The sequence below is a fragment of the Zonotrichia albicollis genome, chromosome 25 (genome assembly GCF_047830755.1).
Source record: "Zonotrichia albicollis isolate bZonAlb1 chromosome 25, bZonAlb1.hap1, whole genome shotgun sequence".
In the NCBI taxonomy this organism is placed as follows: domain Eukaryota; kingdom Metazoa; phylum Chordata; class Aves; order Passeriformes; family Passerellidae; genus Zonotrichia; species Zonotrichia albicollis.
This window is the reverse complement of record NC_133843.1, coordinates 2,523,846-2,549,024: the sequence shown is the minus strand read 5'-3', so window position 1 is coordinate 2,549,024 and position 25,179 is coordinate 2,523,846. Positions and strand designations below refer to the sequence as shown.

The 25,179-nt window shown below is 44.7% G+C and overlaps 1 protein-coding gene across 4 annotated transcripts in view; it reads right to left on the bottom strand.

Moving 5' to 3' along the window:
* Nucleotides 1–25,179, bottom strand: part of PLCH2 (phospholipase C eta 2) — a 76,734-nt gene that overhangs the window by 41,592 nt on the left and 9,963 nt on the right. The window contains exon 1 of one of the 4 annotated variants that reach the window (XM_074558840.1): nt 18,186–23,694. The exons of 2 other annotated variants lie outside the window; for them this stretch is intronic. In XM_074558840.1, the coding sequence (XP_074414941.1) occupies nt 18,186–18,219 (34 nt within the window). In that variant the 5' untranslated portion in view covers nt 18,220–23,694. Of the gene's footprint in view, nt 1–4,552; nt 12,240–18,185; nt 23,695–25,179 lie in introns of those variants that run through there. One more of the 4 variants, XM_074558838.1, reaches the window with a different exon arrangement.

Here is a 25,179-nt window from a genome sequence, read left to right as displayed (position 1 = left end):
CTGTTCAGGGCCATGGGGCATAAACACAGAGAGGGAGATTAGGGCAGGTTGGGACAAAAGCAATCCATCAATATGATTACTCCTTCTAGGAAAACCCCTCTAAGAATTCAAGAATCCAAGGAAAAATGGGCACAGGAATGCAAGACACATTGAAAGACCTAATACTGAAATGCGGTTTTAACTCACAAATTTTACTTCTGTATTTGGGATGAATTTTAATGTATTCTGTCTGTATAAATGGAAAACTGTTCCAGACCTTCCTTTTGAGCCATGTACATTTTGAAATATGTGACAGACTCCCTATTTCTTCAAATATAGACCAGTTTCATGAGAGATGGGGGGAAAAAGGAGCTGCAATGGCTCTAGGAATAACTCGGTCTCTGTCTTCAGTCAGTGCTTTTCTCAGTTTCTGTGACATCCAAGAGACAGCCTTATGAGGCTGTTCTTTAAATCTCCCTTAACTCACCAAAAACTTATCACTCAACAGAACCCAGCATCTGTAAATCTCAGAAACCTATGGCAGGTCCTTCTGGAAGGTTGAAAGATGACCATGATTGTGGTTTCCTTTGAGCAGGAACCGCCTGCTGCAATCCCAGAGGGGAAAATCACCAGCAGAAAACAACACAGAGAGTGCAGGGTGCTGAGCTGGAGCCCACAGCAAGCTCAGGGGCTGCAGCCTCACAGCTGATTCCCAATTTCTTCTGGTCCTGGATTCAGCAGGGCTCAGGTAAATGTACAGGAAGCAAAGTAATTGCTCCTGAGCTCTTACAGGAAATCTATTTCTATCTTTCGCTATGGCCTCCAATATCCCCCTCAGCCCGAAACAAAGCATCCTGACAGATTCATTTCTCCCCAGGGCTTAGAGCCAGAAGATAAGCAGGCATTTGAAGGCTGATGCAAGTGTCAGCTTGCTGGCTGAACTGGAAAAATGGGCTTTCAGGAAAATATTGTACAGAGAGCCACATTTAACAGTGGTTCTGGACTTTGTTCAGTACTGGCAGGTCCACATTCACTCCATGGCAGATCACATCATGTCAAAAATTTAGTTGCTCTCTGCCACATAATGTCTTTAGACCTACAGAGGCCAATATTGATTATCCTGCAGAGGCCAGTACTGATTATCCCTCTGTAATTCCCTGAAGTGGGAAAGCTTTCCCATTTAGCTGGACTGGATTCACATTCCCCCCACCAATGATTGTCAGGGACAGAAGGGATATGAATCAGCAATCTGCACGTATGCTACCAGTTAATTTGGAGATGTGCACTTAGCATTAACATGACATTTTCTTTGCAATGTTTCCCTAATTTTTTAAATCTAGTTGAAGATGAGGCATCTGGAAACCATCTCTACTTAAGGGTTAGATCAGCAGAAACATCTTCAGTAAAAGGCAAAATCAGGAGCAGTGATGTGGAGAACCAGAGAACACCTGAGTATTGATCTTCCCCAGTGAGAGACCTTGTGAAAATGCTGTTCCTGGGAGTCTGGAGCAGTTTGGAGGCTGAAATTCTGCAGCCACATCCATGACCTGTTCCACTGGAAGATGCTCGCCAGCTGCCATGTTTTTGAAGGATTTCCTCAGACAAGATGCTTCTCTCAGGACATGGCCCATTCTCCTCCCAACAGCACTGACAGTATCAGTTGTTTCTTTACTGATAGCTGAGCATTTCAGAATTACTGGGAACAAGGAATATTTTGGATCATCATCAATGACTCCTCAGCCTCTAGTCAGCCAGAACCCCTTAAAAAAAGGAGTGGCAAGTCAGTGGAACACCAAAGCCTTGAGAGCCTGGGTGTTGGTGCCTGTCACAATGAATGTTTGAACAGACCATCATGTGAAGGCTTCTGGAGGCTTCCATACACTGGGGAATTACTGGCTTCAGTTGCATCATGACTGGTTTATATCTAAGTGGGAAGAGAATCCCATTTCCTTTTTATGCTGCAGATGACAGCAAGAAGTGGAACCCTTGAAAAGAACCACAACCACCCGCCTGTGCTTCAGCCCATGGAAGCCCTGCTCTTTTCAGTGAGCCCATTTGTTTTCCAGGTGTTTCCACTCCCTGGCTTAGAAGGACACCATCTGGCAGGAGCACCGAGCTGGTTTAAGCACAAACACAGAGTCAATCTCAGCCTCAGCAGCTTCCTACTGGAATCACCCTGGGTGATCTCCAGGGAGATCCTCAGGTGAGAGCCCCTCTCTCTCATCCCTGCTTTCAGGAGTTGGAAGCTGAACCCAGTAGGAAGAAGCCAAAAGGACTTTGGGTGACACAATTCCTGCTCCATCACACCTTCCCTGAGGACCTTGTCTGTTTAAAGTCCCACTGCACACTGGTGCATTTTCAGAGAACAATAAAGGGACCAGGAATACTCAGGCTGTCCCATCGTGACCTTTTCCAAACCAAACTGTTCTGGTTTTCAGTCCTGAACACTTCTGTTAGAAAATGCAATCATTAAAAGTGTGTAAAGGCTCTGCACTGCCAGAGGGCAGGATGAAATGGGATATTGGGATGGAATTGTTCCCTGTGAGGGTGCACAGGGTGCCCAGAGCAGCTGTGGCTGCCCCTGGATCCCTGAAGTGTCCAAGGCCAGCTTGGATGGGGCTTGGAGCAGCCTGGGATGGTGGAAGTTGTCCCTGCCATGGCAGAGGCATGAAACAAAACAAAACCCAAACCATTCCAAGATTCTATAATATACCACTTCAGCCAACTCATCCAAAACTGGAGGATTTGCACATTCTGAAGATTTAAGAAAACCACCTTCTTTCCTTGGAACAAAAAAAAAATCTTGCTTATAGGAAATAGTTTCTCCCTATTTAGCACATTGCTCAATTAAATCTTCCACGCTCCCAAATCTCCAGCCTCTATGCCAGCAATATGGTACAGGTAAATAAATTCTTATGCCAAGTATTAAAATCTGCTTTTTTGCTTTTAAAATAAATATTGACAATGCCCAAATGCACCTCATCATCTCTGCTTCATTCTTAACAAATCTCAAAGGAAATTGGGTAACATTTGTCTGTTGTTGTGATGCACATGGAGACTCTCTCATTATTACCTGAATTGTTTGCATACTTCTCAGATTCATTAAATCTGTTGCAACCTGGAAACATTCTTGGATTTTATAATAATTTCATCAAAAAACTATTTCCAAAATGGTCATAAAACTATGGAAAAAACAATGGCAAATTCTATGTACAATAGAAGCTTTTCCTATGTGATGTTCTGTGGTCACCCTCTTCTTATTTTAATTACAGTTCTGCTCTAGAATGGACCCTTTAAAGTCAATTTGCTGTAATTCTCACATCCACATCCTTATTGAGTTTCTGGAGCAGTATTTGCTGCAGTGATGAGTGACTGCACAGGAGCAGCCACACCTGAGGTACCTGCTGTCCTTTTCTCAGTGAATGGCATTGCTGGAGCTTATCTGTGGTATTTTAATAACAAAGACAAGGCAAAGCCAAACCAGAGCTCACAGGTACGAGGTTTGATTCTGACAGCCAAACATCAAGTTAGAGCCAAGCATTTTTCCACTTTGGTAAAGTTTTCATCTAGAAATGATTTTTAGAAAAGAAGAGAGAACTTTAAGGAGTTCTTCCTTCCAAAGGCATTGAGGAACAGGCACTAAGCATTGATTAGCTGAGTGAGGGATATGCTCTGCTTCCCAAAGACACCAAGGTGTGAGACCAGTGTCCAGAGCAGCTTTTCTGAGCACACAGAACCCAAGACATCCTCCTTGACTTGTTGCATAACTCCTGTAAAACCACAAGCCTAACAGGCATAAAATAACAGAATGCATACAGACAAGCAGCCAGGCACTGGAGTCAATTAATTTACATCACAGGGAAGGGTTTCTCTCTCTGGGCTTTTCCTGAGTAAATCAAGGAGGAAATAAAGCTTTTAAAAATAAAAATTGGGCTTTTGAGAATTGGTCTTGGGTTCATAGATTCATCAGCCATCAGCTGAGGAGGGATGAGCTCCAAGTTCAGCATGCAGGACACTGCAGCACAGTTTTCCCAGCTCAAGGCACTTCCCTGACTTCACCCCTGGTTTAATCCCACCAGGGAAAACTTCAGCCCCAACTGATTCTGTGCACTCCTCTTGTTGGATGGGTGTAAAGAAACTACATCTAACGAGTAGCAAATCACCTGTTTTTAAAAATTAAAACAATACAGCTGACTCACAACAGTACTAGAGTCTCTTTTCTCTCTTCTAATGTGGGTAGCAGAAGGTCTCAGGTTAAAAATAGAAAGCCTTTCTTATGGTGACAGCAGCGAAGCGAGCAGAAAAGGAACATGAACATACCTGGTGCACTCCTTCGTTGCACACTTTATGCAGGAGGAAACAGCCATTAGAGATACATTTATTATTTAAGCATTAGTGATAGTAGGAGGCAAAGGTGCAGCAAAAGCTCCCTTAAGAACCTGCTGTATTTGTTTAAAGCATTTAAGTTTGAATAACAGAAAAGAAGTGTCCAAGGAAGCTTTATAAACTACACTTTACAGCAAAACTAATTTCCCTCAGAAAGGTGGTTAAAATAAACATTTTTCCCCCTTACCTTTTTCAGGACTGAGGCATTTAATTGTGCTTGCATCATCCATATTCCAGTGAGAGATTCAAGTGAAAACACCAGAGGAAGCTGCACAGACCATATGCACATCCCTGATCTTTGAAAAGACTCCTGCAAAGAACGAGGAGAGGAGCCCTGCCCGTGGTTTCACTGCAGCATCCGAGGGCTCCTGGGGATGCCTGCTGCCTGTGCTCGGAGCAGCCTCATCCTTTATTCCCTGTGCAGGAGCTGCTGCCAGGTAGGAGCCAGTGCAGGAGCTCAATGAACGTTCCCAGCCTTTCCCTGCAACTCAAGTGTTCAGCCACCTGGGATAACTGCTCCTTAACTCTTTGCCTCCCTGCTCCCAGGCAGGACCTGGGGATGGATTTTTTGCTTTACTCCTTTCCCTTTTACTGAAGGGAAAACTTGTGGATGTCAGCAAAGAAGCACAGAGGATAATTCACTTTTAATTCCTCTGGGATGTGTTGCAGTAGGCAGCAAACGTCAGTGAGGGGCTACTTCATTTAAGAGGGGAAAAAAACCAACATCCTTTTTGTGTTAATGCCTCCCCTGTGTCCATTCAGCATCCTACACATTGTTATGGGATCCTCCCAGACTTGCTTAAGTTTAGAAAGCAAGTCTACAGCTACTGATAAAAATAGGCAAGCTGTTCTTTTTGGATTTCTTTCTAACTCCTTTTCTTGGCAAAGATGACAAATTTCCCACCTTTTAAACTTGCAAGGAAATATTAATGCACAATTGATGGGATATGGCTAGGAAACAATGCACATTATTGTAGCCTGTGTCCCAAAGCACAGTGCAGGAGGAGACAGACACAGACCTTCGAGTTCTGTCTAAATCCAGGAGAAGAATTTCAGCATCTTGGTGTGAGGGTGCTGCCTAAAAACTCCGACCAGGAATAGTTGCTGCCCCTCCTACATGCCACTGAAATACACAGGATAAAACAATTTGTTCCTTTGAGGGCTTGAAGTCTAATTAAACAGGAATGATAAAGGATAAAGGGAAAAAGGATTGGGAAAGGTTAGAATCCCCTCTAGGAAAGGAATCTGCTGCTGGGGTTGGGCAGGGTAGGCTGGGTCACAGCATCCTGCCCAACAGCCAGGGCACACCAGTGACCCCACACAGGTCCATCAGGCAGTGCTGCCCTGGATCCTCTCCCCCTGACTAGAGGAGCTGAAGCCAATCTGGTTGTGCTGTTTGGTGTTGCCCTCTTGCCTTGCACCTCCCCATCCTGACCCACTTCAGCACAGGAATGCTCACAGAGTTCCTTTCTCCCACCCCACTCAGGCTCTCCGCACTGGGAACGTTGACTCTCCTTCATATTCCCAGCTGCTGCAGCTGCATTCTCCTGCTGCTTCCATCCTACATCAACTTTGCATTTTAGATATCAGTCACTATTGCAGAAAGATCAAGATCTTTGCAAGATCTGACACAACCCCCTGCAGTTTTCATGTAGGCACAAATCCATGGTCATTGCCATCTAAGGAATGGCTCCAGGACTTGGCTCAAGTTTACTTTCAATAAAACATTATCCTATTTGCTTGGTGGCTTTCAGCACTAGCTGTGTCCCCTGAGGTCCCATCTCCTGAGCAACCCATCCAGGAGCACTTGAGGAGCACTCACTGCAGGAGCCTCTGGGGCCTCCTGTATTTACACCACTTTCATTTGGGTAATTCCTCTTGCAGCTTCAACACGGGCTAATCAGGGTGAGCACTGCACACAATGTGCCAGGTTTATCCTACAAGTAACTCTCATTTCTGTTCTCATTTCCTGTTGGCAAGTGCGGGTTATCAATAAATCTCCATCTCATATCAGAAGGGAGAAGATGGGCAAGTGCTGAGGTGCAGAAAGTGCCTGTCAGACAATTCCTCTGGGGAATCCCAGGGCAGGAAATCTTCACACTCAATTCACTGCTAGACACAAACTTCCCATTCAACACCACCTATTCCTCACAGCCTGATCAAGAGACAGAGCAAATCTAAAGATTACAGCTAAGAATTATCAACTAGTTCACTAATTACCCCATCAAACTGAGCAAAGCTTGTTGCTTCACCAGGCTATGCTTTCTTTAGAAGAAAAATATAATCCCATCTGAGACTATTAGAGATTCAGAATCAGTAGCTAATTACTGTATGACATAAATTCCATAAAATGAAATGTTTTGTTTCTCTGGGAGTTTTTTGCTGTGCAGTTAGAACAGGGTCACAGAACAAACGTCAGAGAAACATTTGAATGCCTTCACAACACATGCAAATTTTTTGAAATAAAGAGAACACAGACTGTGCTATCATCGAGACCAAAGCATTTTACATTAAAAGATTCTCTTATTCCAAGTAATGTCTTGTCTAAACCAGGAAATTTCTCTGTGCAAAGACAATCTGCTGACTCTTGAAACCAATGACAAACTTTTATCTGGATTTGTGGGCTCTGATTCACACCAGAAGTTTATCCATGGCTGGGAAAGGTCACCAGCACTCCAGTTTAGAGAGCACAGTGCTGGCATGGAGCAAACCTACCCCGTTGTCAGTTCCATATCACACAGAGCATAGCATGCCCTAATTCCTTCATCCTCCATCCACAGCTCTCCAGCTCTACCAAGCAGAGCAGAAGAGCGACTTGTGGAGTGCTGCTGTCACTTCACAAAGGTTTAAAGTCCTAAGAAGGGACTAAAAGGGGCCAGGACTTCTCTCAATTCCTTCTTTCCAGGACGTGCAGAGGAAGCCCAGGGTGATGGCACTGAGCAGCTGGCCCTGGTTAGGGGAGCTGGGCCGTGGCCTGACAAAGCTCTGCCCTTGCACTGTCCATAGAGGATCCTGAGCTGTCCCAGACCTCTGCCAGGGCCCAGCCCCATCCTGGCTGCCTGGAAAGGAGCAGGGCACTTCCAGAGAAACAGCACAAAGCATCCAAGCTGATGGCACAGCTACATTATAATTTGACTACACATTCACCTACACATACATCCTTCATCCCAAGGCTGCAGCTGCCACATTTTATCACATTCCGAGACCTATTTCCTGACAGAAATAACAGAGATCTCGTTGCCCAGCACAGGGGAGGGGTGTTAGCACTGCTGGGGACTGAATGAGCCAGCTGGGAAATGCAGCACCACCACGTTACACCATGGTTAAGTGGAGAATGGAACATCCACAACATCAGGGACGTCCTAAATAACTTCTGAAAGTCAAACACTGAGCCCTCCTTGGAAGCCATTAAACTCCATCCAGAGAGTTCCATCTCTCACAATCCGTGGCATCACTTCAAGACCTTCTATAAATCAACTTCAACACATGTGGGTGTCTGTTCTTAAGTTTTTGTTCCCATAGTTACCAATGTACTTTACCACAGAAGAGAACAGCAGGTGGCAAGACATAGAACAAAATCTCCATTCTCTTAACATATGAAGAGTTGGGAACTTTCAAATTAAGGCTTTATTGCAAAATGTTTACAGACAGTAACCAAGACGGACACTATCAGATTAGAAAACTCTAAGATCCTTCCATATATTTAATCCTGAGTCAACAAAAAATTCAACATCCAGTAGGATGATCAATTTCCAGCCCTGCATCAGATGATGCCATGGGATTGCACAATCTACTGCAGCAATAGTTTTGTCTTTGTAATTTGAAATTCTCCCTTGGTCCCCTTGGTACCTTCCCATGTACTTTCTGCAGAGAAAAGGTGAAGAGGCCCAGCACACTGTATACAAGATAGATTTCTCCAAATAAAATTATCTTTGTGGGATAGAAACAGTAAAAACAACCACCAACAGTCTGTTCAACTAAAACAACCATTGCCTTGAAGGCTGCTATCAAAACTCTCACAGCTTGAAAGTAATGACTTCTCCATTGTCAACACAAATAGAGGGCAAAATGACTGGCATTGAATGTGCTGTAAATACCAAAGAGATGCTTTGCATAAATAAGTTTTGCGACTCTTTCTGTAATGAAATCAGACACTGTGGGACTGTGTGCTGTCCATTGCCTTGTGCTGCTCCTCAGGCAGAGGAATAAAGGCAATGTCCTTCACATGTGCAGTGCTGCAGGCTCCCATCCTGTCTGACAGCAGGAGAGGAATCAAAACTTAACAGCAAAACTGTATCTGGTCCTGAAACCCTCTGCCAGTGACCAGCTCACCTCCCTGGGGCTCAGCAGTCTGTTTATAGCACAGAGATAACCACCAGTCCTTTGGCTTTTAGAGGAATCAACCATCCTTGGGCTCTCCCTTTCACCCCCCTTCTCCCAAACTTCTACTGGGCACCAAAGGAAAGAGAACACTGAGAAAGTTGGTTGAACTGAGCTGGTTTAACCTGATTTTTTTTCACCGCACAGTTTCGGAATAAACAACATTTACAATCTTTATTATTTCAGTCTTAGATCTTTTTTCTGATTTGGCGATTGGAAGAACTGAAGTGTTTTGGTGGCCTATTTTCTTATAGACCTATAAATCATCTTGGCTGTTTGAGGTTTTTAGGGAACACACAATCTTCCAAGAAAATCTGTGTTACATAAGATGGGAAGATGCTCCTGTCTAGCAGGGAAGGGGGAAAGGCAATAATGAAAGAAAGCAAAACCAGTTCCAAATAGATCTTGGGGTCTTAGAAACCCTTCAGAAGTAAAGCTCAGCTACCAACCAGACTGAGCTAGTCCTGAGTTCTCAACCACCTCAGTGACAAGAAAACTCCACAGCACCACAACCCCAGCCCCACACACACCACGAGCTCTCTGCAGCACTTCTGCTTCCTGCGGAGTTTTAAAAACAAGCTTTCAATGTGTTTTCAAACTTCTGACTAGCAATCTGAAAATGAGGGAAAGATCATTGGCTGGACTGCTTTGTTTAGACAAAAACACTTCAGTAAGTGGCTGTGCTGTGTGCAGGGGATAAAATCTGGAGGTGCTGCAGTGACAGCTGCAGACAGATGTGCTGTGCTTGCTGCTGGAATTCCTGCTACCTCTTTTCAGATCACTAAAAGGAAAATATAAAAATCCCTTGGCTCGCTGCTCCTCTTTGTCCCTCCGAGGTTTATAACTGAAAAGTCAAACCCTCTGTTCTATCTTGCTGCACAATTGCTCCCATTGTGGTGCCATGGAATATGTGACAAGCTGCAGTGTAAGCTGCCCCACAGAGTGGCTGTGTGGTTTCTTTCCCAGCTGCAGGAATTCTGTACAGCCAGAGCTGGCAGGCAAACAGCTGGGAGCTGGACTCCTTGGGCAGGAGATCTTCCAGGTGTCCTAGCAAGGAGTTGTGTTGGAATTATGATCCTGGAGATCATTTCCCTTCCCTGTGACTGTAGTTCCTCCCTCACAGCATTTTCCCTGCCTTTTCTACTTGGTTTTGTCAACTCCTCCAGTGAGGTGCTAAACCTCAGTCACTCCAGGGAGTCTGGTTATCCCAGAGGCATCCAAGCAACAGAGACACAATTCACAGAAATTAATGTTCAATTACCTCAGATCCCTTTGTTGCTCCATGAAATCTTTTTTCTTCCCTTAAAAACAGAAATGCATTCATATTCTTGCTCGGGTGCAGCCCTGCACAGCTGCTTTATTCCATGTTTCTGCTGTTGGCAGTGAGGGATCCTGCTCACAGCTCCCTGCTCCTGGTCCTGTTTCTGCTTGTGACACATTTCCAGCCTGCAGCCCATTGTCTGCCTCTGAGAATCCAGGGTCAGCACTGTGGGAGAGCTGTGCAAAAAGCACAAAAAACCACAACCAGAGCAGAATCATGGCTGCTGAACTACGTGGATTGTCCCTGTGAACAGATAATAACCTGCTTCAGGGTAAATCACATCTTTGGTGTGTGCTGAGGACAAGATATGAGATACCCAAGACAGGAATGGAGCCAAGAAATAAATTAATCATTTCATTTTTCAGCAGACAGCACTCTGACACATATGACAAAATCTCCTGAGCTAATTTTCTCCCAAAATCAAAACTTGCAATTCATTCAGTCACAACTGTGACATGGATTTCTGAGCACAGACACAGTTCTCAGACAGTTGAGCCATGAAAAAGGCACGGTGGGGTGGAATTGATTACTAATTAGTAATAGAAGACACATATGCTTGCATCCATAGAAAACAGCTGTGCTGCACTCTGCTCCATTGTCCCAAATAAATTGGAAAAGATAAATGCATTGCTCTGTGAGGCACAAAGTAGATGAGGCATTCATGCTTTGTTAAACTTTCCAGGCACTTGAGGGTGTTTGAAATTATGATGCATGTTAAATTTAAGCAGATTTATTATCCACGTGTTCCAAATGCAATGAACACTTCAGTGCCTCACATTTCCTACTTTAAAAATAGCAGATTTTGTAGACTGAGCACACAAGTGTGTTTTGTGTAGGTCTAACACAAAACTTCTAGTCATACAGATGCTCTGAAGCAGCAATTAATGCCTAATTTTAAACATTTCCCCATCTATTTATGCACACACAGCTTCAAGTGCCCACAAGAGCAGGTACAATAAAAGACTTGCATAATAATAGTGGAGAAGTGCTGGGTCTTTCTAAGCCAAAGGAATTTTGGGTGCTTTGCATCAGAAATTCTTAAATAAAAAAGTTTCATCATGGAACACTCAGATCACTTCACCTGTTGCCAAAATGAGGACAAAACATTTTGCACTCTAAGGCTTGATAATTAGGTAATTAGGGTTGCAACCCTAATGCATCTGGGTTTGGATAAACATTGTCCAAACTTTGTTTGCCTACACAAGATTGAAGCAGAGGATGAAGATGCAGCAACACAAGAAGAGCAGTACAGAGTGTGGAAATTATCAGTCTCTATCTGCACTAATTAGGACTCTGGGTACTCATTAAGAGGAACCTTTCTGCACAGTAGAAAGGTATCTCAAATCAGACCTTTTTGTGGTGTATTTGTATTTTGTAATTAGAACAAGCTCCCATAGCAGATACGTGAGATTTCTGTGTCACGTTTTCGGCGTGTAGAGAAACCAAAAATGAGATATCCGAATTCTACATGAAATTTTCAGGCTTGTTCCTTTACTTCACAGCACTCTCCTTATGCAATGCTTTAATTTAGACTATCCTGAGTACTGGTGCAGAATTAATCAGGTCAGCAAAGGGCCTGCCAGCCACGATTACTGCACCTTTAAATACTTCTTTTCACCGTCACTTCAGCTGTTACTCTGCTATTTTTAAATCGGTTTCAAACTCATGACCCACGGGCAGGGGGCAAAACCTTCCCCAAAAATGCCACGGACAAGGGGCCAACACCAACCTCAGCTCTTGAGGTTATTCCCCTTTTTCCTACAGCTTGTTTACTGGATTGTTAAGCATTCTGGCAGCAAATGGAAGGGGGTGGGGAAGAAGACGAGCTGCCACATTTCTAAAATTAGCATCTTCTGTCTCCGAGAAGCCTGTGGAGATTTAAAAAAATTAGGTTTCTCTGCAAGATGCGGAGAGATGTGGAATTTAAACTGCGTTACACAGCTCAAATCCTTGAGCTCTGTCTCATACCTGCAAGCCAGTTCACCTACCTTCCCTTTCATCCCCCTTCTCCCAGCTGTCACTTAGAGACTGTTACAAAACACCTCGTGCATTTTATTGTAAATGGAATTGCGTTCTTGTGCCCTGCCATGCCCAGGAGCCACAGACTGGTTCCCTGTTCCAGGTCACAGCCTCTGGGGGGCTGCAGTTCCCTGCTCATTGATTTTCTCCCCTCACCTGTGGTGTTTTGGTGCTCAGGTACAGGTAAAGCCCTGCTCAGGGGATGTGTTTTGTCCTGCTCTCTGATTTTCTCCCCTCAGCTCTGTTTTTTTGGTGCTCAGGTACAGGTAAAGCCCTGCTCAGGGGATGTGTTGTGCCCTGCTAACTCATTTTCTCCCCTCACCTGTGGTGTTTTGGCGCTCAGGTATCAGGTAAAGCCCTGCTCAGGGGATGTGTTGTGCCCTGCTCACTGATTTTCTCCCCTCAGCTCTGTTTTTTTGGTGCTCAGGTACAGGTAAAGCCCTGCTCAGGGGATGTGTTGTGCCCTGCTCACTCATTTTCTCCCCTCAGCTGTGCTGTTTTGGTGCTCAGGTTATCAGGTAAAGCCCTGCTCAGAGGATGTGTTGTGCCCTGCTCAGTGATTTTCCCCCCTCAGCTGTGGTGTTTTGGTGCTCAGGTATCAGGTGAAGCCCTGCTCAGGGGATGTGTTTTGCCCTGCTCATTGATTTTCTCCCCTCACCTGTGGTGTTTTGGTGCTCAGGTAGGATGTAAAGCCCTGCTCAGGGGATGTGTTGTGTCCTGCTTACTCATTTTCCCCCCTCAGCTCTGGTTTTTTGGTGCTCAGGTTATCAGGTAAAGCCCTGCTCAGGGGATGTGTTTTGTCCTGCTCACTCATTTTCCCCCCTCAGCTCTGGTTTTTTGGTGCTCAGGTATCAGGTAAAGCCCTGCTCAGAGGATGTGTTGTGCCCTGCTCAGTGATTTTCTCCCCTCAGCTGTGGTGTTTTGGTGCTCAGGTACAGGTAAAGCCCTGCTCAGGGGATGTGTTGTGTCCTGCTCTCTGATTTTCCCCCCTCAGCTGAGGTTTTTTGGTGCTCAGGTACAGGTAAAGCCCTGCTCAGGGGATGTGTTGTGTCCTTCTCCAGTGTGGGATGTGAACATTCCTTGCAGAGCCTGCTGCAGGAGCTGTTGTTCCACATCTTGTGTGTGGATAGAGCCAGGATTGCTCCAGTTCTAGACTCAGCTGTGTTGGTTTTACCACACACACTGCCATGAGAACACCATGAAAAGTGACATTTCGGTCTTTGCTGTTTATTCATAAAACCCAACAGTGAAAGAACTGACTGTGCCCCAGTTCCTTCAATGCCTCCATTGCCATTTGTTCTGCACAGAAATAGCAGAATATTACACCAGACCTGTGCTGAAAAATCCTAACCCAGAATACTGGGCTTTCACAGATGGGCTTGAAGTTAGACATGGAAGAGACTCAAGAATAAAACTCAAGTTTCTTTCCAAGAACCACTAAGGGTGCCAAAGGCTTCCTTTGGATCACCTTGTGAAGGAACCAAAGACTCAGCCATGACACAAATGCAGACTGGCACAGGCAGAATTAAAACATATGGGACCAGAAGAGTTTGTTCCAAAAGTCCTTTTTCTTCTTTTAGCAATTATATTTATTCTACTGCTATTATAAGTCACAGTTCATGTCTTATGACAACTATATATGCTTAGATTTCTTTCAGGTATTGCAAGCATCAGTGGGCAGTGTTACAGCAGAAAACTGTGAAAAGAAATGGGAAGGTTTAAGGATTTCTACAAAGGAAAGTTCCCAAAATAATCCATGTATTTTGAATCAACATGTTTTGGTTCATCAAAATAGTTACTGGCTTAAAAAGCACATAAGATAGTAAATAGTGTATGTTATTTATATATATGTTATAGATTAGATGTACCTGGTAGTATGTAGTATAGATTAGGTATATAGAAATTTAAATGAGATGATGAGATGAGATGAGATGAGATGAGATGAGATGATGTGACGTGGCGTGACATGACATGATGACATGGTTTAAAGCAATTAAAAAATCGGCATGTTTTGTTCTAAAACTGACAGAATAGGTTTATTTGAACCTTTAGTGAAATACTTTTTTTATTTTTAATCTGACCTGAGAAAAAATCTAAAAAAAAATTCTATTCTACAAAGCATTTCCCATTTGGTGAAACCTGATAGAGCCAAAGTAAGGGATTTCATTCAAGTTGCTCAAGGCACCTCTGGTTAAGATGTTCAATATAAAATTTTTCTGGACATGAGTCTTTCAGTTAAAAGATGAGCTTTTCTGTCTGGAGACAGAAAAATCACATAAACGTGACCCAAAATCCAGCAGAGCAAATCAGAGGGTTCAAGAGACACAAGTCAAGGCCTGGTGACATCCCAGGGTTGTCAGAGCACAGAGGTGCTGCAGGTCCTGCCTTGGCACAGGAGCTTGCTGCAAGTCAATTCTCTGCACATATCTCTGCCTGTCACTGCTAAATTACAATTACAGTCACCCCTTTGAGCTGTTTGCACTGATTAAATGAAAGCACAGAACTCAGTTTATCTGATTAGCCAGCCTGAGCAGCAAAAAATTACCCTGCAAGCAGCAGCTTCACTGCTCTTCGTGACACCCTGCACCCACTTTCTGTTTGCTCTGCCCTCTCAGAGGGAACTTCCAGGATCAGAATTTTCCCTCAAAGCTGATTTTACTCCCAAAGGTGCATAAATCCTCCTGTTTCTCCTTTAGGGAACCCCCTGCCCCCACCAGAGCAGGGAGCTCAGCCTGTCCTCACTGTCCACAGGGTTTGTTCATCCTTGTAATAAATTATGGATGCCCCCCCATACACATCTGTTACTCAAATCACCAGTTAATAATGTATGAATAAATGGAGAGACTGCTCTGAGGGGAGAGAGCTGTGGGGGACTAAACTTTGAATTCTCTGCTACAGCAGCAAGCATCAAAGCTGTACTGCCAGGCTTGACCTCAGCTGGGTTTTCTTTTTTAAGAGGGTTAGAGCTAGCACCTTATGAACATGAATGGCTGAACAGCAGGGGCATGGCATGAAAGCTGGCCCAGAAACGCGGGGAAAGAACGAAACACCAAATGAAAATCTTGCCAGAAGCACATGGGGTATCAAACGTCTTTGCTATCTTGTGTCAGCCTGAACTGGGAGTTAAGGTCACAAGTGAATTGATAATTTTCACCAGAAATACACTGTTAATTCTCAATAACAGAGTTCTCAGTCAGGGCAACAGATGCCATTTGAAAATACAAAGCCTGCAAATAAGAAAAAAGGTGAAGAAAGGCTGCTGAAGAAGTTCCTAAGTTGATAGTAAGCTTGTGCATCACACTGTCCATTACTGCAGCTTGGTTCCAAGCGCTGCTGGCTCTCAGGCTGGAACCACGAGAGCGTGCTGAGCAGCCCCAGCTGGAAACGGCGCTCGGTGTGGCCCAGGAGCGGCTCCAGGAGGGGACAGCGGCGGGTACTCCATCCCGCGGGTACCGCTCGCTGCCGCCGGGATGCGCTGCGGGCATCGGAGCGCGGGGAGCGGGCGGGCGGCGCTGGACCGGCCCGAGCAGCGCAAACCCTGGGGACAGGGGGACACCGAGAGCAGCACAAACCCTGCCCAGGGCACCAGGGGACACTGAGAGCAGCACAAACCCTGGGGACAGGGGGACACTGAGAGCAGCACAAACCCTGGGGACAGGGGGGCACTGAGAGCAGCACAGCCCCTGCCCAGGGGACACTGAGAGCAGCACAAACCCTGGGGACAGGGGGGCACTGAGAGCAGCACAAACCCTGCCCAGGGGACACTGAGAGCAGCGCAAACCCTGGGGACAGGGGACACTGAGAGCAGCACACACCCTGGGGACAGGGGGACACTGAGAGCAGCACAAACCCTGGGGACGGGGGGACACTGAGAGCAGCACAAACCCTGGGGACAGGGGACACTGAGAGCAGCACAAACCCTGCCCAGGGGACACTGAGAGCAGCGCAAACCCTGGGGACAGGGGACACTGAGAACAGCACAAACCCTGGGGACAGGGGGACACCGAGAGCACCACAAACCCTGACCAGGGGACACCGAGAGCAGCACAAACCCTGGGGACAGGGGGGCACTGAGAGCAGCACAAACCCTGCCCAGGGGACATTGAGAACAGCACAAATCCTGGGGACAGGGGGACACTGAGAGCAGCACAAACCCTGGGGACAGGGGACACCGAGAGCAGCACAGCCCCTGCCCAGGGGACACCCAGAGCAGCACAGCCCCGGCTGTTCCATCCTCGCAGAAACTGCAAACAGAATTGCAAGTATCCCACCGGGCTGATGGGCATAAGAATTCAGTGCACAGGGCGCTGCAGGAACGACAAGTCTTAGACACAAAGAGCTGTGCCAAGGCAGGCAGCGTCTTCCAGAGAAATGACCGAGCCTCCTCCTCTCACAAGTAAGTGCAGCTCATCCATTGAGATAAGCATCACCTGTTCAGGTGCTGGAGACTGATAGAAAAGCTATTTTTCTGCTATTAAAATGAATGGCACAGTCTGTCACTGCATTGCTTCTTGTCCCTAAATTACCCACTTATGCTGCACCTTTCACAACAAAAAGGAAGCACGGAATCTTCACAGCAATCTCAATCTTAGCCCAGAATCTTCACAACGATCTCAATCTTCACAATTCTAAATTTTATTATTTCTTTAGATTTTACTCTGACCAAGGCAGGAAATCTGCACATCTTGTGTGGCGCTTGCAGTCAGTTCACAACTTAGACTGAGAAGCAAACAGCAAAGTGCTCAGAGCACACCCTGTCCAGCCACCTGAACTCAGGGCAGGAGAGCAAATCAGGCTCTGAAGCAGACTGTGAAGAACTCAGAGACCCTCTGGTGATGGTTATTGGCAAAGTCTCTCTGATCTCACAGCCACATTTACAGGATGTCACAACCACGATTTGCAGTGCAGAGAATCCAGACTTTATCCCTACACTGTCTGTAAGAAGCTTGAGTCTAAAATCTGGTACTTGTACTATTAAAAAAGCTCTTCCAGCTGAGGATTAATCATCTCAGTAGGACTGTGCAAATGCATGTGAGATGAGTGGGGAAGGTTATATAAAGCCCACAGAGAGAAGGAAAATGCAGAATAGAGCTGAGGACCTGGCTTGCACAGCACCTGAATGCCTGCAGGTGCTTCTAAGAGAGATGCATTCCGAGCGCTGATTGTAATTTACTTGTCAGTCATTTAGTTGATTAATTATCTCCTCCGAATAGCTCATCACCCAGGGTAGCTGAAGTGTTACAACCATCATTAGAGGTGCAGTGGTGTGATCCTCCAGCAGCCACAGAGCCAGGGAACGGCCCCCTCTGCACAAACACACTTTGCCACGAGACACGCAGCTGACAAACGTGTGTACACAGCACTGCAGAACCACCTGAGAATGCACATGGGAATGGCTCTAACGAACTGTGCACCACAGGTAAGGATGAGATGACTGCACAGTCCAACCTGAGCAGCATAATCTACACCAGCAGAACTCCTGTAAAATCACTGAGAGAACGCAGGAATGCAGCACTGTGTGCCAGCAGAAATCATTTTATACACACAGCAGTGAGTAATGACACCAAGAAATGATGGGCAGAGTTTAGCACAGAGCATTGTGGTGGAGTTTCTGCTGTTTAAGAGCCAACCTTCCCTTCCTCCATCAGTAAACTTTGCAGGGCACACTCAAATGCAATATCTACAGCTACTGAAAGTGCTCTGGAGTAAAAAATTCATTCAGAGAATTGGGAATTGCTCTGTCCTCAGCATTATGGTTTCTCCAAAACAATACATGTTTCATTTGCTGTAAGTGGAATGGATTTCCATTTACTTAGCAGTCTTTGTATCTATCTAGATACTATGGCCATAATTAATAAAACATGCCTTCTTAAAGATAAAAGATCTTTTGAAATGACAGTGAGCTGATGAGATCTAAAAAATACTATCCTCTAACAAAGAGGGTCAAATAGCTGAATATCTCTGAGCAAGTGAGGAAAAGGAAGAATAATGTGATGCTATGAAAGTACTACTGAACAACAACTGAGCCCATAAGCACAAGTACAATTTATCTTCTAGCAAAAATTCTAGTGGAGGAGGTAAAAAGAATAAATCCACCTACTGTGTTTCTGCGATGGGCTTCCTAAATCCATCATCTTGTAGAGATAAGAGGGTTTTTCTCAATTTCCTATGTTAGGAAGTAAAAATACTCTGCATTTTCCCTCCGTCTTGCTCCCTCTTCTGCAAGTCTGTGTCTGTGTGAGAAGGCAGTTTGAATTTCATCCCGTTTATTAGCTCAGGCACTGAGGAAGCACTGTCAGTTTGTGATGTACAAGCTCCTTTCCTCTACACAACACCGAGGAAGCGGGGGAGAGAGGAGAGGTAGGATTTGATCTAAACTACTTTTTGCTGGAACAATTAACTCTTTGCTGGCTGACAGCTCCTTGCTGGTGTGTCTCCTGTCACTGAAATGTGTGCTTCTCTACAGGGGATCCTCTCTGACAGCTGTTAAATGCTCATATTCCTTCTTTTAAGGTTTTCTCTGCTTTTCTCTTCCACTTGGAACTCCATTCAGACCCCAGCACAGCCATGATCTCCTACAACCACACAAGGTGCCCCTGTTCAATAATGCCAGAGGGACTAAGGGTCACAAATTTGTTCTTCAGTCCCTACAGCTTCTAAAACTTACAAAGGTCTCCAACAGGAATTTATTCTCCACCAACCAATGCTTGCTGCTTCTTCAGGTTTACATTTAACACCTCTAACCCTGAATATCCAAAATTGAACAGAATTATTTGCAATGAAACCAAATTCACTGCTGCTAGAAGAATGAAATGTGGATTCACCTGTGTATACCACCATCCCCAAACACTTTCATTTTCAAGGTAACAGAACAGAATCCTGTTCATTCCTCTGCAGTGAATTTTCAGTTAGGTAACAACAAATGGTCTTGCTTCACTTTCTCAACCACCTGTTCTAAAAGAGAAACAGAGTTCTGTAACAGCACCCCATAGCCAGTTCCACATTCAGCCAGGTCTGCAAAGGTTTCCCCAAGTTTAGTGTTTTCCTGGGAGAACAATTACATAAATATATGAATATATGTATATATGTATGTATGTAGATATAAAACTCTGTGGATATTTGCATCTCTTGAGAGAGTTTTAACTTTTTAATCTCTGCCCACAGTAAAACCTCTCTGATGCAAATTTTTACTTAGAGCTCTATGAGAAAAACGAGTCAAATTAACTAGATTTTCCACACTAACCATTTTCCTCCAGAGAACAGCACACAGGATTAAGCACAAACCTTTTTTCCCCCTTACTTCAAACAGCACTTTGTAGTCCATCTCTTCCTTTTTTCTGCTGGTAAATGGGGACAAAACCTGTTCTGCAATCATAGATCTGAATGCTAGTGATTATAATATATTTCTATTTTCATACTTAATTCTAGCAAATGAGCATTTTGTACTTTCATTAAGTTTCATTTCTTGATTTTTGAGCATTATCTTGACAGCAACTCAGCTCCTGTATCTGCCACCGAAGACTTGCCTGGTGCTGGAGCACCCTTCCTTTGTGTGGAGGAATTACTTTCCTCTGACTTTCACTGATGGTCCCACTCATTCTAAGTTCCTGCCTATGTTAACACACAGCTCATTCACTGTGACACCAGCTGGAGCTTTTTCTTCCTCAGATCCAGCCACAAATCCTGCTGTTCTCCTGGGAACCAACATCCCCCCTTTCAGTTCAGGGAGAGAGACACCAGTTAAGGGGATTAGAATCGTCTCTAAACAGGTTTAAAACCTTTTGTCTTCTTCACTGAGCCAATTGCCTGGAACTGCAGCATTTCAGCAGGGAAAAAGATTATTACTTCAGGGAAATATCAGTGGTTCTGATATTGTCAGAAACAATCTCACTCACTCTTCTCTAAACTGTTCACAGCTCTTCTGTTGTGTGCAGAGCATTTTCAGCACAAAAGGGCCATAATAGAACAGCCTCTCTTCACAGTGGCTACACAGGTTTAACTCGTGGTTTGTACTTCTGAGATCATGAGTTCAAGAATATTCTCATTTCTTCTCCACAGAGCCAGCAATGCAGCTGAAGGATCCTGGATTTGCCTGGGAGATGGCAGCAGCCACACATCAAGTGGTTCCTCATAGTTTGATAACTGGAGAAAACCACTATGGTTTGCTTCAGAAGACAACTGGAGTTATTTGTTCTCTCAAGAAACAAAGCATTCCTCTCTCTGATGAAGCATTTAACCTCAGATCAAACTGACAGATAAGATTCTGATGTGAAGATAAATAGAAAACTACTTGGAGATGAAGGGCCTTGAAATGTTTGGGGAGGTAACACCAAAAGCCAGGGAGGTTCACAGTATCACAGTGATGATTTCAAAACACAATTTGCCAAACTCCAAATGCAAACCAAAGCCAGCCATGCTGTAAGATACACAGGTTAGTAATCACTTGGCTGGACCTGCTGTTGGTGGCTTTCAGGGGGGTTAAGTTCACCAGAACTATCAGCAGATACAAATAATTTGCTTGTGAGAAAGTGTAAGAGGGAGAGACTCAGCTCTTGTTTACAGAGCCTCAGAGCAGCATCCCTGTGAGTGGCTTTGACTGACAGGATTATTCACAGCTAATGGCAGCATCTCCAGAACTTCCCACAGATAATGCCAATATCGTTGCACTCTGTTAAACAATATTGCATTTCCACCCCTCCCATCCCTGACAACACACAGGCTGAGCACTCATATGAATGAATGAAAGGAACAGATTTTTCCTCTCGCAGCATTGTAAAGACCTCATTTTTAATTGCTCCAGCACTGCTTCAGTCAACCCAGAAGTTGGTTTACTACCTCTAAACATGCTGCACTTATTCTAACCATCTGACTGAGCACGATTTTTACCTAATTCACTGTTATTAGGGTCAAACCAGAGTAACTTCCCTGCTACCAGGTACACTATCAAGAACTCTCACTCTGCCCTGCAAGGAGCAGTGGTTACAAGTAGAAGTTAGCCTGGTTAATGACTCTCAAGGGATGCCAGGTACAAAAGCTCCAGGGGCTGCGGCACTCAGGTGGTTCTGAGGCAGCTGGAAGGTCCCAGGCTGGGTTCTGGAAGGATGGAGCTGTGAGACTGCTCACCCAGCAGATGGCAACCGCGACACAGCCACGGCACGAGAGGCGTCCCGAACAGGGATGGAGCGCACGCGGTGCGGTTTGTTCTGCTGGATTTGTCCCTTTGCCACTACACAAAATCCTCACAGGCAGGGAGAGGTACATCAGATAGGGCAGGAGCACTTAGGGGGGCAGAGGAGAAGAAAGAAGGAGGAGACGGTAACATTGAGGTGATTCAGTTTCTTATCCAGGGAAAAAACACTGATTCTGTAGCAGAGTTCAGTCAGTGCCTTTTATCTCCTTTTCCCCAGTTAACTTTTACAGGAAAAGCAGAGCTGCTACATAAATTGAGTATCCAGGTAACGCTGCCCTTTTTATTACAGCCTCATGATTCACCAGCACAGAGCAAAGAAAGGTGAGGCCAAACTGCAATATTCCTGTGGACCATGGAGGAGGAGAACAAAGCAGAGCTCTGTCAGAAGCACCTTTATGGGGCACATTCCTTTTCGTGTCACATCTACCACCTTTATCCTAACAAACCTCACTGAGACAAAGACAGGTGGTCATTAGTATTTCCTGATCCTAAAACAAAATCACCGCCAAGGGCAGAGGCTGTGTGAGCTGGGGACAAAGCAGATTCCTCCCTGCTCCATAGCCGGTGTCAATTCATTGCTGTTTAGGTCCTGCCTTCCAAGAGATTGCAGCAGGAATGTCTGAGCCTGAATAGGAGTTAGGAGACTAAACACCTTTAGGCATCTTGGCACAGAGCCTCCAAAAACTACATTACAATGCACTTTACCAAAAACACAGGCAAACAAAAATCCCAACCAAAAAAATCTAAGAAAGAAGTTAATGTAGAAAGCCTTAGAGATTTTCATTACTTGTTGAATCTCTATGGGCTAAATGGCAAGGCTTGGAATGGTCACTTGATTGAAACTAAAGTCATTGAGGAAACAAATATACATTCCTCAGAGACAGGAAGAAGGAATCTGAGTCACATCAGCTGAAAGACAAAACACTTAAGCAGTATTACAGTCATAATGAAGTTCAAGGTCCTGGGCTCAGTGGTTCATCCTGGACTCCTGAGCCTCCTGCTCAGCCCTTTGCTGGCAGTGAGGAGCCAGACATCCTCCAGGCACCTTGTGCCACACATGGTTCCCAAATCCCTGCCCTCCATCAGGTGCAGGAGAATTTATTTATGGAGTGTGAAAGAATGGGCAGAGCTGAGAGCTGCCCTTGGGTGCTGAGCCCCAGCCAAGGTCGCCTCTGCCTGCGGTGACCCCAAGACAATTCCTCACCCTGTACAATGCACTCTGCTTCACACAAAGGGACACTTCCTTATAATTTTGTCATCTCTTAAGGTAACATAAAAATTCTGAAAAACTGAATGCTTTCAAATAATTTTCCTTATAAGTCTTGAACAGTATTAAAGAATTTTACTGAGCCTGGACATCCAAAACCAGTCTTTTTCACAAAATGAAAATGTATTCAGTTTCACTGTTCCATCAGTCCTCAGATCTACTCCAGGCCACCACCAACCAAGATTAAAAACCTCCAGGGCTCAGACTCCTTTGTGATCTACAGATTGCATGTTGCAGAATAGCTCCCAAGCAGCTGATATCAGCACCCACTATTGCCACTCTTTAGATCTTACCAGAGTTATTTCAGTTCTGAATCGCTGAGGTTGGACATTATTATTATTTGTATTTCAGAACACGTAAAAAAAGACCTAAACATGACTGAGAAGTGTCTGTTGTGCAGGAATAGCAGCTCCCATTTGCAATCAGAATAAGAGACAGAAAAAGGATAAAATGAAATTACAAAAAGAGCCAAACAGGAAGGCAGTAACAGAATCAGAACTAGAATCTGGATCTGCTGAGCAGTCCAGTATTGTGTCCTGAGGTTCATATCTTCATTACAACAGTCTGTGGACTCATTAACATAAATTAGTAAAAGCTGACACTGCCAACAAAGGAAACAATTGTGCATTCTGCAAACCTCACTTGTGCATTTCTGCCTCTGCAGCAAAAGGGAGGACAAACAGCAGCTCTCAGTGTTCCTTACACTACAGCCTTGTCCTCCATTCAGAAAGGAAAAAAGGTGTTGAAAACAGAGCTCTCAGTTGAAACTGCGCAAAACCTTCAGGATTTGGTGTCACAGCTGTGCAGCACCACTGTCTGTGTCACAGCACACTGAGGAGAATGACATGTTTGAGCTCAGCCATTATAGGGATAAATAACAGTGTGTCTGCTCAGATTGGATTCAAACTGCACCAACAAAACCCAAACCCAAACCAGGTCCCATCCTTCCCTCACTGCCTTGTACAGGAAGAACTGCAGCATCAGCTCACATTTTATTTTTAGCTGAAAAACCAGTGAAACGGGGCAGTTTCACAGAAATCTAACTCAAATAGAAGTTCCTATCAGACAGCTGGTGCCAGTTCACAAAATGTCACCTGTCTATCTGTCTGTCCTTCAGCTCAGTTTGTGTCACGGAGGGGTTTGGGTGGGAGCTCTGTAATGCCCCAGCCCAAGCCCTGCCATGGCAGCAGCTGCCCCAGCTGAAGGGCAGCTCAAGTGCTTCTCCAGGCTAATCTGATGTACCACATATCTCAGCAAACAGGATTTTGCATGTCTGTGCACAGCACTCTTTCATCAGATTACAAGGGAAAAGTGAGTCTAGACATGCCAGAGCATATTTGAAAAATAGAGGATTACTGAATTTGCCATATCCCTCCTTGATTTTGGACTCTCCCAATGCTGCTGTAATAAGGACTAATGACATTATATATAACCAAATTACGTAAAAGTTAATTGCATTCCACTCAGATTTCCTTTTTACATAGCAATCTGCTTCCTCATCCATGTACAGCCTACACAGAAAAGTGGAGATTTTACTGCAAAAAAGCAACAGGTTTTGAAAAGTGTCTCAGTTGATGAAACATCAGAAAGCTGCACAAGAGCTCCAAGATGAGTGAGCACAGAAGGAGATTGTGGTAACTGTGATACTGTGGGGCCAAAGGATCAATTGAGGGGCACTTAATTAACTTTCTGGAGTAATTGCAACCAGTGGTTTAGCTCCTGCTCCATCCTTCCCTAAGTTTTCTGGCAGATAAACTCCCCCAAACATGAAAAGAGAGGCGTTGCACTTGGCAGGCTGGCCTGACAAAGCTGCAATGTTGTTTCTGAAGGCTCCAGAGCAGCTCAGCACTGTCACTGTCACCTCTGTGCAGGTGGCTCAGAGTCTGTCACAGCACAGAGGCAAAGCCACACCAGAGCTGCATTTCAGCAGAGCCATGGAAAGAGTTAAACAGGGAGACAAGGCCAGGCTCAAGTGGGTGTTCTGAAGCAGCCTGCAAAGGGATTCCTGAGCCCAGCTTTTGTTTAGGTCCAGACCCACTTGCATTGGAATGCTGGAAGTGCACAATGCAGACTTTCTCTCCCTCCAGCTATTTCTGCCTTTTCTTTGCACTTTGTTCTAGGTTTGCACACTGACAGAGCTTCATCCAGAGGCATCGCTCTACAAATAAAAAATGAGCTCCCCAACAGTCAGTTTGTGTGATAAAGCAATAACTGGAATGGATCACCTCACTTCTGTGGTGCCAGAACACACAAATGATGCAATACACCCATTCCACATCTGAATTTCTGCTCTTTACTTTTTCCAACTCCTTGCAAATCAATATAAGGAGCACACTGGGACAATGATAATGGCTTGATGGCTCTACCAGGAAAAGTAACATCAGTAAATGTGTAAGAAAGATAAGAACTAGGATAATGACAATCAATCATGGATTAGTTATTTCACTGACAGGCTATGTTTAGTACACCTACAATATAAACATATTCCGCTAGTAAAAAATATACTTATCAGCACAGATTAGAAGCCAATAAAAAACAAAATTGATCAAACAATTGCTGGATATTTAACCAAAATTACAAAATTAGGTCCTATGAAAACCCAGCCAAAACTTTCAGTGCTGTCTACTTCATGATTGT